Source organism: Taudactylus pleione, unplaced genomic scaffold (assembly GCF_031769625.1).
Source record: "Taudactylus pleione unplaced genomic scaffold, aTauple2 ptg000212l, whole genome shotgun sequence".
NCBI lineage: Eukaryota > Metazoa > Chordata > Amphibia > Anura > Myobatrachidae > Taudactylus > Taudactylus pleione.
In genome coordinates, this window is record NW_028284614.1 from 1,478,769 (window position 1) to 1,499,154 (window position 20,386).

At 46.2% G+C, this 20,386-nt stretch overlaps 1 protein-coding gene across 2 annotated transcripts in view; it reads left to right on the forward strand.

Moving 5' to 3' along the window:
* Nucleotides 1–6,314: 6,314 nt before the first annotated feature.
* Nucleotides 6,315–20,386, forward strand: part of LOC148517670 (protein NDNF-like) — a 33,728-nt gene continuing 19,656 nt past the window's right edge. The window contains exons 1-2 of one of the 2 annotated variants that reach the window (XM_088478342.1): nucleotides 6,315–6,444; nucleotides 19,159–19,372. In XM_088478342.1, coding sequence (XP_088334468.1) covers nucleotides 19,197–19,372 — 176 coding nt within the window. In that variant the 5' untranslated portion in view covers nucleotides 6,315–6,444; nucleotides 19,159–19,196. The remainder of the gene's footprint in view (nucleotides 6,445–19,158; nucleotides 19,373–20,386) is intronic. The other variant, XM_088478343.1, reaches the window with a different exon arrangement.

Here is a 20,386-nt window from a genome sequence, read left to right on the forward strand (position 1 = left end):
CGTTCCCGGAAACGGGGGCGTGTCCACACCTTTTTCCAGGAGTAGCAAGGCCAGGGAATTACTCAGCTGGCTAGTGGCCAGGCACAGTCCACCATCGCGTTCATCGACCACCAATGGTCGCGATGGTGATCCCACCCTGCGACCTTGCCCGCAGTGCTGGAATCGTATATGCAGCAGGGGGTGTCATACACCTCCTGCTGTATTTGCATATTAGCAAGGATGGAATTGCAAAGCTGCCTGCATGCAGCTTTGCAATTCCGTCTGATGCTGAATCACCCCTTGGGACCGTTCAGATACCGAGGGGTCTATTTACTAAGCAGTGTTAGGAGACAGAGTGAAAAGTGATAAGGTGCCAGTCAATCAGCTCCCAACTGTCAAACACAGCCTGTGAGATGGCAGTTGGGAGCTGATTGGCTGGCACCTTATCACTTTTCACACTGTCTCCTAACACTGCTTAGTAAATAGACCCCAGAACCTTCTATGCTAAGCCCTCTGTGACAGCCCCTATGTACCTGGTAGCTCAGCACAAAGCTGTAACTTCAGCAAGAAGCAACTTTGTATTTGCAATGTGGGCCAGTCAGGAAATGGAATTTATAGGGGTGGAAGCCTAGGAATTGGATGCTGCAATCAGCTGGTCTAGGAGCAGGACTCTGAGTGGACGAAGAGCGTTAGGTAACAGAGTCCAAAATGGCTGCGCCCATACTGTGGTCTTGGAGAGAACTCAGGCTTGCAGCTTGTGCACAGAGTAGACACGCTGTGAGCAAGGGACTGCAGAGAGCCATCTTCATGCTTCAGTGACAGGACACTGAGCGGACGGGGCAGGAGCAGCGCAGGCAGATCTCAGCACCAGCCAGGAGCCATGTGCAGTGTGAGTGGACCTTTGTGCTATCCTGGACAGGCACCGAAGAGGTACTGTAGGAAAGAGGTTTTAAGTGTTCGGAGCGTGTAATGTTTGTTTGCAATGTCATTTTCAAATACATGCAGTAATATGGCCAGACCCGTAAGTCTCACCACTGGCAAAAGCGCTACACATTACCCCGGTATCTTCACAAAATCCCTCAAGATCTAGAAAATATTCTTGTGAGGAGAGAAATTTGTAAACTGGGCTGGAGATTTCTGTAGGCCCCAGACTGTGATGTTATTGCATTAGATATGCTTAATGTGTGTAGACACTCCCTCACTTATATGTGAAAGCCTGAATCTTCAGTGACGGCCCCTAGGACCATGGGGAATGCTGGCAAGTGGATGTAGTCTGGGCTACAGTATATCTATAGTTTGCAAATGGCTGAATAAAGAAGCACAGCAGTGATAACCCATGCATCAGTGTCCTTATGAATGCTGTGATAGAAGCACTGGAGAAGTCTGGGATGGCATATATGTGTGTCCCCTTTCATATGTGTTTTAAAAAACCCCAGGAAAGTCTGTTATGCCAAACAGACCAGAAGTGTCGGCTTTTGGAAAAAGCCGGATAATGGGTCCTGGGGGTGTGGATGTGAGAAGAGAGGGAGGGCTCCATCCACAGGCCATTCCAGGTGTTGAGCCTTTCAGTCTGAGAGCAGGCTGATTAGTAGTTGCACCTGCAAGTGGTTCATATAGCTGTGTTAAGGTTTTGGTTGAGTGTCTCACATACAGGAGAACAGACACTGAGGTTTGTTCAGAGACACTGTGATATTTGAAAGTGCTGTGTTTGTGGTAAGGCAATAGGCCCTGCCACTTGTAGAGAGGGAATAACCTGTCTAGGTAGTAACCAGACGGGCTAGGATTTATTTTTATGTTTTGTTTATTTTGTTGTTTATGTTGCACAATAAAACTGGTTCCGAAAACCCTGGACTGATGTGCTGTTTCCTGGCTGCTGTGTGTAAGGAGGTGTCCATCTACCCCAGGAGAGGGACCCCCTACCCCGACTATATCACAATGCATATACAAGCATACAAACAAAATACAGACCTTCTTACATTTCAGGCCAGAACTACAGCATATTATTTCCTTGGTGGTTCAAATTAGGTGTAATTTACTAAATAAAGAGGCATATGCAAAAATAGCAGATTTTCACCCAAATGCTGAGCAGTGCGTACCGCAACATGTACTGTATGCCATGATCTCCTGCCTGTTAGAGGTTGGGGGCAGTTTATCGTCAGCAGGATCTGTGGATGATAAAAAGGGAAACATCTGTGCACTAATTAAATATTCCATTATTAACCACTACATATATCATTATGGTGGATGTTTTTACATTTAGTTTATTTTTTTTATTATTTATTGACACTATCCTTTGGATTGTGTAATCATCAATTATAGGCTTATGCAGAATAGCAACAATCGTACACAACTACTTTATGATGCACAAGGCATCAAGTCTGTTCCCACGCCCAGAATATATGGGAACGTCTATGGTTTACAGTACTTGCACACATTTGTCGTATATATGTCTCCTACAGAGTCCCATCAGTGCCTGCATTGAAGACAGTTAGATTTCTCCCTGACTTGTATCTATAAACTATTACAGATTTTTTTTTAAATTTTAACGCAAAAAAGGTGAAAACATAAATTTTTTTCTTTTAATTCAAACACCAACATTCTCTGGAGTTCCACCTACACAGTCGTTTGGCTTGACCACTGCCTCATCTATAGCCTATAGTCTTAGGGACAATATTAGCACGATTTGTTGTTTCCAGGCAAATTGGAACGTCATATCGTGCAGTGTGTATGCACAATTGCGCGCTTCCGTGGGTCGTATGGGATATCTTTTGGTCGTCCGTGCTGCGCGGTACCTGATCACGATAATGCAAGTATGGCGTCTCTCCCCTACACCATCCAACTTGACTGTGCCACAACCCCCACATCACTGATCTGGGGTCAACCATAAAGTCGGAAAATATGCTAATTTTTGTTTCTCCCCATCCGGAGAAGGCTGGAGGGGGGATGCAGCTGACCATTAATGGAGGGGCTGGATGCTTCTCCTCATTAGGTTCTCCTCATAGACCCTCAGTTCATGACTTTGTGCTCCTCACTGCTGTCGCCGCCCCCTCCCCACCCAGACCCGTTCTGCACATGGCAGCACTGGTCTGGCGCCTGCGCAGATTCCCAAACAGCGTGCACTGTTGAATCAGGCCCAGAGCGCGGTAGGCTAAATGCCAGAATCTACTGTACATGCATGGGTCTCCAGGAAAATGGAGCCCGTGCCTTATTCCTGGAGATCTCTTTTCTGTGCGCGAGTCACAGGAAAATGGGCACCACCATTTTCCCTGTGATTTTAACTGGGCAGCACTATGAAGACTGCAGAAAGGTAAGTATAAACAAATAAGGGTGCAGACACTTCACCTGTTATAAATATGTCCCTGGCCACTAATCACTTTGGCTATTCAATCAGCGACCGGTCCTCCCCCTCCCTCCTAAAAAAAATTTGGTAATGCCGGTGGCGGGTGTCATGCAGGACCCTAGTATCTACTAGGCTCTAGGCACCCACCTACACCGCTTTGTGGCTTACAAATTGGCCTTGTCTTTGCAATCTGTTTTCATTATGTCATTTTTTTTTAAAGTTCAAAGTTTAACATATAATAACAACATATTTCACAAGATAAATGTCATGCTTGAAATGTGTGACATTCTTCTCCTCACTAGCCTGAGGCTCACAGGACTTCGGCATTTTTCATTCATCTAATAATATCACTGTAACGTAGGACTTCTAAGGCAAACTATGTATACCGTATATAGGGTCTGATTCAGAGCCACTCGTTAGATGTGTTTGCTCGCACAATGTGTATGCAAATTGCGTAGGCACTGTGCAATCGCACAGCAATGCATTAGCACGCCCAGGATTTCTTAGAGAGCGATCACATAGTGTATGCAGACACCCATCAGCCTGTTTTAAGACGCCCACTTGTGCACGTCATTCCAGGAAGTGTATGCAACCATCGGTACATCGGATGCTATCACAGCGCTTGAGGTTGACCATACCCTGCCGCAAGCACTGCAAGCACTTCAGTGTAGAAACAAGTCAGGTGACGTGTACTATGATGCTGTCTTATAATTATGCACACCTCTAACACGCCGTTGAGATGCTCAGGCCCCTTTCAGACATAAGACCCGGGAAATTTACTGCTCAGACCCGGGAATTTCTCCTGTGCAAAGTCCCGGGTATTTGGTCGAGACCCCCCTTACACACTACAGTGTCTAACCGGGAAATTCCCAGGTAGACCCCTTTCAGACATAAGACAGGTTTTTCAGATTACCTGCCTCTCCTCTGCCGTCTGCCCCATCTAGCCTATCCCCTCTCCGGCTGCCGCTGATGATGTCAGCAAAATGAAGCAGGCAGCCAGCAAATCTCAATGCAGCCATTTTTTAACATTTTATTTTATTATTAAATTATTTGTTTTATTACCTATTTACCCTTGTGGTCCAGCTGGAGTGCGGGCGGTCCGCTGTGGTAGAAACCCGTCGGCGGTCTCCAGCGCCGGCAGGTGTCCCCGGCATCCAGCTGGGGTCCTCTGTGTCTGAGGACCTGGTCAAGGTCGCTCACTCGATCTACAGCAACACAGCCACCGATGCGGGGGGTTGTGAGCGGCAGCGCTGAGCGTCCTATAGGACGCTCTGCGCTGCCCACTCAATGTAAAAGATGCTTGGTGCAGCCCGGGAGTAAATTCCCGGGTAGCACCATTCAGATATGAGCAGGGTAATTTCCCGGGACTTAACTCCCGGGAAATTCCCTGGTCAATTGGAGGGTCGGCTACGAATAGGTACCTTTCAGACATACACGAGATTCCGGGAATCTCAGTATGTCTGAATGGGGTATTAGTGTATTAATCAGATGACTCCTGCTCATTTTAAATAAGTTAAAACAAAATGCTGAGACTACTAGTGTTCTTCAATACTTACCTCTCGGGAGTCCAGTGTTGGCAGTGCACCATTCCACAAATCACCGGGAAAATAGCGTTTTCCCTGCACAGTAGAAAATCTCTGTGAAAATGGCCACCACGACATTTTCCCGGAGACCTTTATTGCGGCAAAAAGAAATGATAGATTCAGGGCCATAGCTAGGTATTTGAAGGCCCCATGGCAAAAGTTTGTAAGGGCCCTTATGTACCACCCAATGGGGAAAAATGTATATAACACTTGTAACTTTGCAAAGAAAATGGGACCCCCTCAGCTCTGGGCCCCATAGCAGCCACACCCCTTGCACCTATGATTGTTACGCCCATGGATAGATCGCTCAGATGTATCATTAAACACATGGACAAACAGGGGAAAGGAGCCCATCCTTGAAGTGATCGCTAAAGCCGGACACGCTACTGCACACGCAGCGTCTGCTGACCACACACGTGTGTGCGCCCATTACCGAGGAGGGATCCTACAGATCCCCCTCCAGGTAAATGTTGCGGAAAGTAGCCTAGATGGCGTTAGCTGCCAGGGCCAAGCTTGGCAAATTCGGCAATAAAGCAGCCCCTATAGAAACCTACGGGGACTGATTTTGCGGTTGAAAATGCTGAACTGAAGACACATAACAGGGAAACTTAATATTTGAGGGTAACCCTGAAAACTGTTTTTCCGGGAGATATCCAGCAAATAATAATTGATAATAGGCCCCTTAGTGACGTTACACATATTTTGCAAAGTGGGGTTTTGCTTTCAAGTACAGTTATAAAACTAATTGGCACTTTACCTTGGTACGAGTGATTCCCCTGGTCTAGTGTGTGTGTAGGAGCATTGAAGTCGCCTTAGGCAGCTGCCTCACAAAGATTTTATGTTGATTGAAACCACTCACCTCACTTTCCATATAGTGTGTATACATTAGTATACAAATGCTTTGTCTTCTGCAGGCTGTACACCCTCCAGCATCTAGTGAACTAGCTTTAGCTCAAATACAACTGTTTAATGTACATAAACATCAAACACACATTTTTTAACCCAGTGCTGTTCAGCAGCCACTGAGCTGATACCTATATTTATCCCTATAATGTCACCTACCACATAATTATCAGCAAGTTCTACCACTGGCCTGAGTGATACCGTGTGTAGGAAATGGTCCTTTTATTAGAAGGAAACGCGTCTAGAAGTCGGTATGAGCTGAAAAGCTACATTTTTTTTTTAATTAACCCAAGACAGCATTATTGACTGGGCCAGTCCTAACTTACTAATACTTGGGTTAAATTGTATCTACAAGGTACAACACATACTTATTATACAGGCAGGCATTCCTGTTTTTATCATATGTAGATTTTCTGATTGCATGCAAACCTGCAGGTGTGTCTGCTTGGGGTGCGGCCGCGTCAGGAGTACATTGCTACATTGCTGTGTGTGCCTCCTGCTCATACAGATGTAGCAGGTAAATAGGCCACACAGGGATATCACCTGGAGATCTGTCACACTTCCAGAGTGTAAGGAGTCGGGAACCCAGTGTTCTGAGCAGGCCAACTGGCCACCAAACCGTCTTCTCAGGTAATATTGGTAAGTATTGGCTGCTTTAAGAAGAAGTTTGCTAATTATATTCTGAACTTTTTGCAAGATATCGCCTTAACATTGCTGACCTTACACAATATATTGTGATGTGTGAGGTGTGTGACGCAAGCACATCATGGCGCTTGTTATCGAAAATAAATGTGTCCCATTTATTTTATATTTAAATCTATCTGTCTATCTATCTAGTGCAGAATAAATATATGTGCATCATGTAGTACAGATGTGTCCTCACTTAACTATATTTTTTTCTGTATATACAGTACACATGGCTTTTTTTGTGATACCTTATTACGAGGTTTGCAGCCTATCACAGACTTGTGACCCTGTATCACCTGCACCTAATCTCACTTCTCCAATCAGTTTATATCCAGCCAGAAGGATACTGTAGTTTAGTGAGGACACAACTATACTGTACTCTACATTGGGGAAGATCTTTTAAGGTGCCATCCACTAGAAGACATGGAAACGACTGCACGATTACGACATTGTAATCGTGCAGTCGTTTGTCAGTCTGTGATGAGCCTGCACTGACTGAGCAGTCATTCAGTGTAGGAACATCAATCATCTGCAAACATGCTGAACTTGACATTATCGTCAGGTTGTCCAGTATGTTTGCCCGATGATAGATGTCTAAACGACCAGCGGGAGCACGCATCGCTGGTCGTTTTAGACATTTTTGCAAACGATTTATGAACGATTGAACGATAACGATATCGTTCAATTAAATCATCTAGTGGATGGGCACCTTTATACTTTATAGATAGATTCAATTAACTAGACTGACAAACCAATGAATTAGACCACTTACCAAAGCTTGGTACACACTAGATGATATATTGGACGATTTGTAATTTCGGGGCGAATCAGAATGACAAATCGTCCACATCATCCAGTGTGTACGCACTATTGCGTTCGTCGTATCTTCAGATCGACCTGCGGTATAAGCCAATCTGAGGATCTGACAGGCGACACCATGATTGTGGATGCGGCGGAGGAACGATATGACAGGCGGTTGTACACCAGATCGTGCAGTGTGTAAGGACCGCCCGATATATCTGCCGTCATTGTCTGCACACATCGTCTAGTGTGTACCCAGCTTAAGAGGCGTAACTCACAGTGGCAATACAATAATTTGGGTCTGGGGCAACCAGGTGCCATAGGTGCTAATACTGCTGCCTCACAGCCCTGGGGTCACATGTTCCATTTCAACGAGGGCCCAATCTGTGTAGAGTTTGCATAGGTTTCCTCCCACAGTGTAAAACTTACTGATCGTTTAATTGTCTGCTGACTAAAATGGACCCTTGTGCATTTGTGTGTTCAGGGATTTAGGGGTCTTATGTACTAAGCCTTAGAGGGAGATAAAGTGACAGGAGCTGATTGGTTGGTACTTTATCCCCATCCACTTTATCTCTCTCCAAGGCTTAGCACATAGACCCGTATGACTGTGAACTCTAATTCGGTCATTAATGATGTGAATGATAAATATTCTTTGCATGGCGCTGCATAATATAGTGACCCCTGGTATAAACAAACAACAATAAATCATCTCCCAGTAAAGTCCACCTGGCCGTCTCGCCATCCGTGCATGCATGGACCATTTTCTGCCAAAGGCCACAATCATACTTGAAAGCTTGAGAGGGCATAGATATCTCCACGCCAATATGCACTGCTTAGTAACCTGCAGCTGTAATAAATGTACTTGCACTGCAAGCTGTGACAGGACCACCAGGGGTGTATTCGCTGACGGCAAGGGTTGGGAACCAGCGGGTGGTCCCCTGTCACACCGCAACACCTGAATGATGCATATTGCAAAAGACCTAATCAGAGCTGATAGTGTGAAAGGCAGCGTGCATGTGTCTAGCAACAGAAAATCCATTTACGCTCTTATCAGGAGTCTTTTGTCACATCACTGACTGATGAGATGGGCTCTCCATTAGCGCTGTGTTATCATGGCAACTGTAACTGTAGCAACAGACACACAAAAAAGCAATACATTTGTCTATAAAATACTCAGAAAATTACACAGGAACTTTCCAATTATTGTAAGATATTTGTAGGAGCTTATATTAGTATTATACATGTCTGAATATTGATTCTCTGTACAAGCCTAAAGGTGGGTACACACCTAGCAGGTATATCTGTAGATGATGGTCGATTATACACACTGAACGACCATCATCTTCCAGGCAGCCGCGGGTCCCGCTGGCCAGGGGGCGGGTAGGGGGCGACTGACCCTGCATGTGAACGGGCGGTTGGTAGACCGCCCATACACACAGCACGATGGACAGATATATCTGTCCATCGGCTGTGCAGCACAGCCGACGCAATATGTCTGTGAACAACGTCGTTCATAGACATATCTCTGGTGCACACGGACACTGACGGGCACCAGATATATTATCCGATCAATTGATCGGCCAATGTATCTGTCAGTGTGTACCCAGCTTAAGGGGACTATTTACTAAGCCTTGGAAGGAAATAAAGTGAAAGGAGATAAAGTACCAGCCAATCAGCTCCTAACTGCCATGCCAGAGGCTGTGTTTGAAAAATGACAATTATCTCCATCCAAGGCTTAGTAAATAGACCCCTAAAAACATTTATCTCTATCATCTCACCATCTCACGCCTTCATCCTACGCTATTTCAACATAAATTCAGTCCATACTTGCTACTCTATCGAAATGTCTGGGAGAATATGGAATTCCGGGGAATTCTCTCAAACTCCTGATGAAGCATGGCACCATACCAGATCCTGCCCTCTTGCCTAGTGAAGTGGGCAGCCGCTTGATTTGCTGTGAATTGCGTCAACATGGTCCTACCCCCCAGCTGCATGATGACGCGATTGCGCTTATAGCTTACTTGTTGGAGAGGTCACATGACATCAGCTGGAGGCAGAGCATAGTAATAGCTTGATCAGGTGAAAGTTTTGAGTAAATTAGTGATGGGCATCAATGGCTCGACCAGTGTCGTGCATGTGCAGACTGTGGCCATCGGTTTCCGTCAATATTTTCTCAACATTGGGCACCGCCATTGATGGCAAAAACATTTGCCATCAGCCATAGACAATGAATGGTTGCAAAACCATTGATGTTCGATGACTATCCCTAGAGTAAATTTATGTTAGGACTGGCAAGGAAGGTAAGTCTTTGATTCGAGTTGGTTAATAATCTGTACTGCAATATAAAGTATAAAACTAGTACAACTAGGTCCCAACCCATGACCTTTTCATCTCTAACTACCTGAATATCCTAGCCATTACTGAAACCTGGATTTCCCACTTTGACACCACTTCTCCTGCTGCTCACTCCTCTGGAGGCCTCACATTCTCTCACGGGGGTTGCCATGGTGGTGGTGTTGGGGTTCTTCTATCCCCCAGCTACTCCTACCAACTAATACCCTCAAAACCATCCCTTACATTTTCTACATTTGAGGTTCATGCCATATGCCTCTTCCAACCAGTACACCTGCGAGTAGCTGTCATTTACCGTCACCCTGGCCCTCCTTCCAAAGTCCTAGACAACTTTGCTGCATGGCTCCCACACTTTGTCTCCTTAGATCTTCCCTTTATTATCTTAGGTGATGTCAATATCCCTACAGAATCCTCTGCCTCTAAACTTCTTAACCTTACATCTTCATTTGGTCTCTCCCAATGGACCTCCTCACCCATGCGGGTGGCCACTCTCTTGATCTGATTTTCACTAACCGTTGTGATATTACTGATTACTCCAACTCCCCATTCCCCCTCTCTGACAATCACCTTCTCTCTTTTAACCTATCACTCTCTCCTCTGCCTCCAAAGGCTACCATTACTAAGCGTAACATTAATGATATTGACTCAGTTTCCTTATCCTCCCTACTTGACTCTCTTCTCTCCCCTATTCTCTCTCTCTCTCTCCTGTCCTGAACAAGCTGCTTCCCTATACAATGCCTCCCTTACTTCTGCACGGGACTCTGTTGCTCCGGCGATCACTACTCGCCCTCGCAGATCCACACCATAACCCTGGCATACCAAATGCACCAGATACCTGCAAAAGTGTTCACGAAACGCCGAGCGACAGTGGAGGAAATCTCGTTCGAAGGCTGACTCTCTCCATTTTAAATTTATTTTCTCATCCTACAGTGCTGCCTTTTCCCTCTCTAAACAGTCATATTTCAAGAATCTCAACTCGTCCCAGCCCTCTAACCCCCGCCACTTTTAACACCCACCTCTATCCATTCCCTTCTCACCCCCCTCCACACACCTACCACTCTGACCGCTCCTTCTCTGTCTCCTCTTCCCATCCGTTTCCACTAACTGTAGGTGTTCCCCAAGGTTCTGTTCTTGGACCATTCCTATTTTTCCTCTATACATCTTCTTTAGGTGAACTCATCAGCTTTTTGCCTCCAATATCATCTCTAAGCTGATGATACTCAGATCTACCTTTCCTCCCCTGACCTCTCCCACTCTCTCCTCACCTGTATCTCCAACTGTCTCTCTGCTATCTCTTCCTGGATGTCCCAGAGCTTTTTTTAAACTTAATATGTCTAAGACTAAGCTGTCACGGCCAGGGTTTCTCGGCCTGGTGGTTGGAGGGTATTACCTGTGAGGTCACTATGGCGGGGGGTGTCTGGCAGTGATGCTGGTGTTTGGCGAGGGGCTTTGGCTGCACGTGGTTCTGTGTGGGCACATTGTCATTCAGGGCTGATAAGGCCTGGCGGTGTTTCCATTCCGTTTGGCATGGGCGCCGCCATCTTGCCTTCTGACCATGTGATTCAACTGCCCAATCCTGGTGAGTCATGTGTTCCCTCCAGCCAGTCATAGCGCGGCACGGGGTATTTATGAAGGTCCAGAGCCTTCCTTCATTGCCAGAGCAACGTGTATCTCAGCCTAGCTGAGAGGGAGTTCTCTGTGCTCACCTCTTGTTACCTGTGTATACGCTACCTGCCAGCCTACTTGTCAACTCCAAAAACCTGCTGGACTACCCTGCATCCTCCACTGCCCTTTCCCCTGCCTGAATGCCTGAGCCTGCTGACATCCTGCACCCTGCCTCCATTTCACTCCCAGCTGGACTCATCACCACTGCCTGTATTTATTTCAGCTCACTAACTTGCATACTGGACTGTTCTTATCTGCCGCTTTCTGGACATTCTTCCATTATCCTCACTACAGTAATCAAGTGCACTTTAGTGCTAAACCTGGACTTTTTGCTTTTGCCATTCCCATGTCTTCTAAGCCACTCATTAACAATTCTACCTTTTTATTTAAATCTGCTTCTGTGTTTGCTCCTGACACCACCCCGTGCCCACAACTAAACCAGAACATTACAGTTTGCACTGGCCACATGGATCCGGCCACGGAACAGGAGTCTGGAGTGGATTTATTCCGGTGCATTTCTGGTCGTCTAGAAAACCTGGAAACTATGCAGCATCAAATTGCTCAATTTCTGCAAGCGATGTCTAAGCGACAGGATAAATTGCAAACTTCCTTATCCACCCCTGGAGTACCAGCAACTACATCCGCTTCAGCGTCTGGGAATACAGGAGGTAGGTCACCTCCCCGCTTACATCTCCCTAAACTCTGTCGCGGATTCCTAAATCAGTGTGATATACACTTCACTTTACAGCCTGATAACTTTTTAACTGCAAGAGCCAAAGTGGCTTACATCGTCTCTCTGCTATCCGGCCTGGCCTTGGATTGGGCTTCACCACTCTGGGAGCGTTCAGATCCGCTGCTGGATAACTACGCAGGCTTTGTGTCATCATTTAGGAGGATTTTTGATGAACCTGGGCGTACTGTATCAGCATTGTCTAGCATCATGACACTGAGAAGGAATCCTTCCTGTCAGCCAATATGCCGTGCAGTTTCAAATCTTGGCATCAGAGCTCAGATGGAATGAGGAAGCCCTCACCTCAGCCTTTTGGCATGGCCTGTCAGATCGACTAAAGGATGACCTAGTCACCCGTGAGCTTCCTACTAACCTAAACGACATGATTGCACTTTGTAATAAAATTGACCTGCGCTTTAGAGAACGTCAGGCTGAAAAGCACAGAAATGAACGGCAAAGGTCATTTACCCCTTCCTTTCCTACCCATCCTATTCCTTCCCCTACAGATGAAGAGCCAATGCAGATGAGTCATACCCACTTCTCCAAAGAAGAACGTCAGAGAAGATTACAGAAAAGCCTCTGTCTGTACTGCGGAGAATCAGGTCTCCTGGTGGTCTCTTGCCCCCGTAAACCGGGAAATGCCAAATCCTAACTGACCCTGGGGACATCAAGTTAGGAGTTATGAGCCTGTCCCCAAATACTAAAGATTTCAAAATTACCTTAGCTTTGGATCTCAAACTTATACCTGTCTTTCCTACTGCTCTACTTGACTCTGGAGCAGCCCGAAATTTCATGACTTCCAGTTTAATCGACAAACTACAGATTCCTTGTACATCTCTCAATCACACAATTTCCCTGACCTCTGTAGATGGACGTCCTCTAACTAATGGAATAGTCACCAAAGAGACTCAACCAGTACTAGTCCGAATTGGGGCACTTCATTCTGAGTCTTTAACGTTCTTAGTGATAACAGAGGATTCTCAAGAAATCATCCTAGGTCTACCCTGGTTACACTAGCATAATTCCAGGATAGACTGGTGTTCCATGCAGATTCTTTTGTGGGGTACAGACTGTCAGAAATCCTGTCTTCCCAAGATACGACCTGTAAGAAAGACAGCTCCATTAATATCCTCAGCCATTCCTAAGGAATACCAGATGTTCGCTGATGTGTTTTATGAGCAACAAGCAAATATCTTACCTCCTCATACAGAATGGGATTGTCCAATCGATCTAATACCTGACAAGATACCTCTTTGTGGTCGTACCTATCCGTTATCCTTGCCTGAGACTCAAGCCATGTCCGAATACATCCGGGACAACCTGGCGAAGGGGTTTATTCATCCTTCCACCTCACCTGCTGGAGCTGGGTTCTTTTTCATTGGCAAGAAGGACGGTGGCCTGAGACCTTGTATAGATTACTGGGGTCTTAATGACATAACAGTAAAGAATCAATACCTTCTTCCCCTGATTACAGAGTTGTTCGATGAGGTAAAGGGCTCCATCATATTTTCAAAGCTAGATCTAAGAGGGGCTTATAATCTCATCCATATTCGTGCTGGCGATGAATGGATGACCGCCTTTAATACCAGGGATGGACATTTCGAATACTTGATGATGCCCTTTGGATTATGCAACGCCCCTGCTGTTTTTCAGAGTTTTGTTAATGAGATTTTTCGGGACCTGTTATACGTCTCTGTTGTTGTCTACCTGGACGATATACTAATTTTTTCATCTTCTGTAGTTAAACATCAAGAACATGTGAAGGAAGTTTTAACTTATCTGAGAAAGAACCACCTTTACTGCAAGTTGGAGAAATGTGTCTTCAGTGTACCCAGTGTGCCTTTCCTTGGCTATGTCATCTCTGGTTCCAGTCTGGAAATGGATCCCAAGAAGGTACAGGCGATTTTGGATTGGACCCGACCTCAGACTTTGAAAGCCATCCAGAGATTGCTGGGGTTCGCCAACTACTATAGACGCTTCATCAAGGGATTCTTGTCATTACTGGCTCCCATTACAGCCCTGACCCATAAAGGTGCCAATCCTGCCCTATGGTCACCTGAGGTAGTGTTTGCTTTCCAGCTCCTAAAACAAGCCTTTATTTCTGCTCCAGTATTTCGACAGCCAGATCTGGATAGGCCTTTGTTATTGGAAGTGGATGCGTCATCAGAAGCTGTGGGAGCAGTCCTATCCCCAGCTTTATGAGGACAATCGAGTTCATCCCTGTGGGTTTTTCTCCAAGAAATTCTCGCCTGCCAAAAGAAATTACGCCATGGGCAAACAAGAACTCCTGGCAGTGAAGTTGGCATTAAAAGAATGGAGATACCTGCTGGAAGGAGCAAAGTTTGCCTTCACTGTGTTTACTGACCATAGAAACCTCCTTTTTCTCAAGAATCTTCAATGTGTAAGTCCTCGTCTGGTCCGATGGGCAACATTTTTTGCCAGGTTCCAGTTCACCCTGACCTTCCGGTCTGGGTCACTTAATCAAAAGGCAGATGCCCTATCTAGATCTCTCCTCTGTGACAACAAATTAGAGAATCAACACAATACCCCTGTCTTGGAGTCAAGAGTGTTCGCCACCTTACAGGTCCAGCCTCCTACTGGGAAATCTTTCGTGGCCCCGGAGTTAAGGAAGCAGCGCCTCACTTGGGCACATTCCTCTCGCTTTGCAGGGCACTCAGGCACCCGGAAGACCTTGGAGTTTTTAAAAAGAAACTATTGGTGGCCATCCATGAATGTGGACGTATTGGAATTAATTTCTTCATGCTCCTCTTGTGCCCAGCATAAATCTTCTCGACAGGCTCCGGCTGGTGAATTGTTGCCACTACCCACTCCATCACGTCCATGGACGCATCTCTCCACGGACTTTGTCACAGATCTGCCAAACTCTCAAGGGTTCACTACTATCTGGGTCATAGTGGACCGATTCTCAAAGATGGTCCATTTCATACCCCTAAAGAAACTGCCTACTGCTCCTGACTTGGCTCACATATTCGTTCAACACATATTCCGTCTCCATGGTCTTCCTGTTGAGATAGTCTCTGACCATGATGTTCAGTTTACTGCAAGGTTTTGGAAGGCCTTATGTTCTGTACTTCAGGTGAAACTAAATTTTTCCACGGCTTACCACCCGCAAAGCAATGGCTCCACTGAGAGGGGTTAATCAAGACCTAGAGACCTTCCTGAGGATTTTTATGACATTGTCTCAAGATAATTGGGCTGTATTGCTGCCATGGGCCGAGTTCGCACATAATGCCTCCTACCACTCTTCAACAAATCAAACTCCATTTCAGATCATTTATGGTCTTCACCCCCGCGTTCCTGAATTTCAAAGTCTGCCTGTCTTTGATGTCCCAGCCGTACAAGACACGGTGCAGGATTTTGCTGCCATCTGGACTCAAGTGCGTGCTGACTTGGTGAAGGCGTCCTCCCATTATAAAATCCAGGCCAATAAAAAGCGTAGGAAGGTACCACGCATGCAAGTTGGAGACCAAGTCTGGTTGTCCACCCGGAACCTTCGTCTTCGAGTCCCATCTATGAAATTTTCCCCACGCTTCATCGGTCCCTTCACCATCATAGAAGTCATTAACCCTGTGGCTTATCGCCTACAGTTGCCCCCATACCTGAAAATCCACAACTCCTTTCACATTGCCTTACTCAAACCCCTGGTGCTGAACAAGTTCCACAGAGTTCTGCCTGCTTCTCCCCAAGTCCAGACGGAAAGAGGAGTTGAGTTTGAGGTCTCCCAGGTCCTGGATTCCCATCTTCGCAGAGGTCGTTTGCAATATCTGCTGGATTGGAGGGGTTATGGTTCGGAGGAGCGCTGTTGGACTGATGCCCGAGATGTCCATGCTCCTGCACTCATCAGGAAGTTCCATTCTGCCCAACCCGGAGAAGCCTGGTGAGTGTCCTGAGGCCACCCAAAAAGGGGGGGGTACTGTCACGGCCAGGGTTTCTCGGCATGGTGGTCGGCGGGTATTACCTGTGAGGTCACTATGGCGGAGAATGTCTGGCAGTGGCGCTGGTGTTTGGCGAGGGGCTTTGGCTGCACGTGGTTCTGTGCAGTCATTCAGGGCTGATAAGGCCTGGTGGTGTTTCCGTTCCGTTTGGCATGGGCGCCGCCATCTTGCCTTCTGACCATGTGATTCAACTGACCAATCCTGGTGAGTCATGTGTTCCCTCCAGCCAGTCATAGCACAGCACGGGGTATTTAGGAAGGTCCAGAGCCTTCCTTCATTGCCAGTGCAACGTGATCTCAGCCTAGCTGAGAGGGAGTTCTCTGTGCTCACCTCTTGTTACCTGTGTAAACGCTACCTGCCAGCCTGCTTGTCAGCTCCAGGAAACCTGCTGACTACCCTGCATCCTCCACTACCTTTCCCCCTGCCTGAGTGCCTGAGCCTGCTGACACCCTGCACCCTGCCTCCATTTCACTCCCAGCTGGACTCATCACCACTGCCTGTATTTATATCAGCTCACTAACCTGCATACCGGACTGTTCTTATCTGCCACTTTCTGGACATTCTTCCATTATCCTCACTACAGTAATCAAGTGCACTTACTTTAGTGCTAAATCTGGACTTTTTGCTTTTGCCATTCCCATGTCTTCTAAGCCACCCATTAAAAATTCTACCTTTCATTTAAATCTACTTCTGTGTTTGCTCCTGTCACCACCCCGTGCCCACAACTAAACCAGAACATTACACTAAGCTATCTTCCCACCCTCCCGCATAACCTCGCTTTCCACAATTTCATTATTTATTAATGGCACAACTATTTCCTTTAGCACCCAAGTGCGCTGTCTTGGAGTTATCCTTTACCTCTCCCTTTGCTTCAAACCACACATTCAGCACCTATCACAGTCCTGCCACTTCCATCTCAAAAATATTTCCAGGATCAGACCCTTTCTCACCCTGGAAGGCTACTTAGGCCCTCATACTCACTGGTCATCTCCAGATTGGACTATTGTAACCTCCTCTTAACTGGCCTCCCAGACTCCCACCTCTCTACACTCCAATCTGTTCTCAATGCTGCTGCTCGGCTTATCTTCCTCTCCAAATACTCTACATCTGCCTACCCTCTCCTACAAGCCCTACACTGGCTCCCCTTCAGAACCCAATTCAAGGTTCTTACACTCACTTACAAAGCCCTCACCCAATCCTCTCCCATTTACATCTCTGACCTCATCTCACTTCACACTCCTGCCTGCCCACTTTGCTCAAGAAATGCATGTCGCCTCTCATGCCAACTGATTACTTCCTCCCTCTCCCGCCTCCAAGATTTTGTCGGTGCTGCTCCCTACCTCTGGAACTCTCTCCCTCTCCCTATCAGACTCTCCACCTCTCTACAAATCTTCAAACGGGCTCTCAAAACTCACTACTACATCAAAGCCTTTCAGCTCTCATCCTAACCTGCAACTCCATGCTTCTTCCTGTCCAAGCCATCTGTGTCACCCCTGTCTGTCTGCCACTCCCCTTTTAGAATGTGTGTGTTATAACTGCTATTGCAGCAATGTATATAAACTATATCCTTGTCCTGCACTGTTCTGTACAGTAAGTCGCTACTTTTGTATTTGCTCATTTATTTATGTACTTTGTTAGGTGCTGCGGAACCCTTGTGGCACCATATAAATAAAGGATAATAATAGTACAAGGTATCTTGAAGTAGCTTTAAATTCCAGATTGGTAATTAAGTTGTTTCAGAATATATATATATATATATATATATATATATAATTTATTATTTTATTTATTTTCTTGTTATTGAAGTGCACTATGTAGTTTCATACCTCCCAACTGTCTTGCATTCAGCGGGACAGTCCCGTTCTTTTGGGACTGTCCCGCTGTCCCACCCGCGGGCCGCAGCATACAACGCCATCTTTGAAAGGCATTGGCTGCAGGGCCATGCTCCAGATTGCTTTGTATTCTGGAGCTTGGTTAATCTGACCGCATTGCATCCCCCATAGAAATCTATGGGGGTTGCGGCTGCTGTTGGAAATGTTGGGACAGCAGCAGATAGATATTTTCTGCAGTCCATTTAGAATATATTTGGGGATACTTAATATTTGTGGCTAGCACCCGTTTTCGGGGAATATGCCATGAATAATTAATGATAAATAGGCCCCAAAATGAGAGCGTGAGGACATTGAGGTGTGTTGGCCGTGAGAGAAATTTAAGGGAAAGTGATTGCATTTACCATGTACTGTAAAATACAATTACAGATGCGAATATACTGTAACATTAAGGGGCATATTTGCCAAAGTTATTTTGTGCAAAATCCCCTGAAAGCTGGCATTTTAGAGGGACCCCTGCAAAAGAGTAGTAACCCCTTCCATTATTTGGCGCCTTCTCTCCATTCCCACCCGCAAAAGCAGCCCCCATAAGTTTCTATATTGCATTTATTTTTAGAAAGAGATCCCCCCAGCCCCCCCTTATGCATGTACAGTCCGCGCCTACCCAGTTTGCACGCCATGCCCAAACCATGCGCGAGGGCAGGGGTAAATGCAAGGGCTTTGCGAGTTGCGATGGGGGCAAACCTCGGCTTTGTGTCCCGGCGCTAGGCTGAAAAAAAAAAAACATTGCGGGGCTCTGTGCCATCAATGGTGGAGAACTATTGGATCTCCACCACCGATGCCAAAACCATCTAGCATCAGTGGTTAATCATCAATTGTTGGTAATCATCGATGGCCATCCCTACCAGTGATACCACTCAGTACATACAGACCCGTAGTGTGTGTGTCCCAGTTAAAGGGTAATAGATAAATTACTTTCTATTCGATTTCTGAACATTTATTTTTCCATTTAGAGAGTGACAGCTGTGAGGCAGTAGAACACAGGATGGAAAACTGCAATTTTTGTTCTTGAATTCATCTACAGTGCCTGAGGGCAGCCCACATTATACATGCAACTTCAAACTTGTAATCACAATGTCTGCCATTTTTGTGCATACATTATAGATGGCTGCCTTTCATGTTCCTCTGCAAAACAAGACACTGCTATTCTGAGATGCAGAGAAATGTGCCCATCCCTGCAATATATTATATCGGCTCTCAGTACACCGCAGGTAAAAGGTTCTTCGCACAAAAGCTCAGAGCTACAGTAACAGCTGTCATTTGTCATTTTCAGAGGACACTGGCCTGTATGCCGGGTGTTACCTGCACATCATGGAGAAGCTGATTCTGATCCTATCCCTCGCGGTTTACCCGTCATCCCAGAGTCAAGTAGGCCGTATGGGTCATGCTTTCCTCCCATTAGACTCTAATCACATTACCGACGTCAGGAGGGAGCTTCCTGTGGGACACAGAGTGGACGGGTTCTTAGCTGTGTATAAGCCGCTCAGGTAAGGATTGTAGGGAAAACGTACGTTATTGTTGCACGTCACTAGGAAGATCCACCACTTCTAGAGTTGTGAGATAATAAGCCATTTAGAACCAGACACATCAGAGCTGGACCATCCATTGGGAAACTAGGCTCCTACCAAAGGCCCAGTGGGCACAAAAGAGGACCAGATTACTCTGACCCATTTTTAGGTGTGTTTTTTTTTTTTTTACAAGGGAAAACCAGTATCTAGCCTAAGACCTCATGGGGTTTAAATCAGACACTGAGCCACATAATGATTTATATGCTATGTGACTATATGACTGTATCACAGCATACCTTCCCCAACCCCCCCCCCCCTGAACCAGAGCAGGGCAGCTCTGCATCAGCGATACCGGCAACGGGGATACTGGCTGCAGGGTGCATGGGCCGTGGGGCAGTGACGGCGCTGCCCTCCCAGGGTCCTGCACCCTAGGCGACGGCACCGTTCACACATCCCTAATTATGGCCCTGCTCCAAAATGTCCCGATTTGAGTGGGATAGACCAGATTTGAGAGCTCTGTCCTAATGTCACGATCAGGGCTGCGTTTTGGAGGGAAATGTCCATTTACTTCTGGCCTGCTTAGTGATAGGAGGGAGACCAGACACAGATAAGGGGCAGCCTAGTGGTATGGCCCTCCGCTATATGACCCCTCCACTCCAATGTTTGGAGATTATGATCCCAGTTATTTCAGATATACATAGCATCATATTTGTTAAACCTTTGAAACTATGTCATAGAACACTTGTCTGTTGAGCAGGTGGATTTGTATAAGGACAGAGCACTCCGCAGAGGAATAGAACATTGTATTAACATATTACTATATTTATATTATAATTATATAAGACAACTTCACAATCTGTGGAGGCACAAGTATCTACCCAACATGAGCTGAGCACACTACATGTGATCATACAATTCTGTGACACCATTGACAGACGCAGAACACTACATCTAACGTGACATGAACATAACGCAATTCCGTTATACTCTATA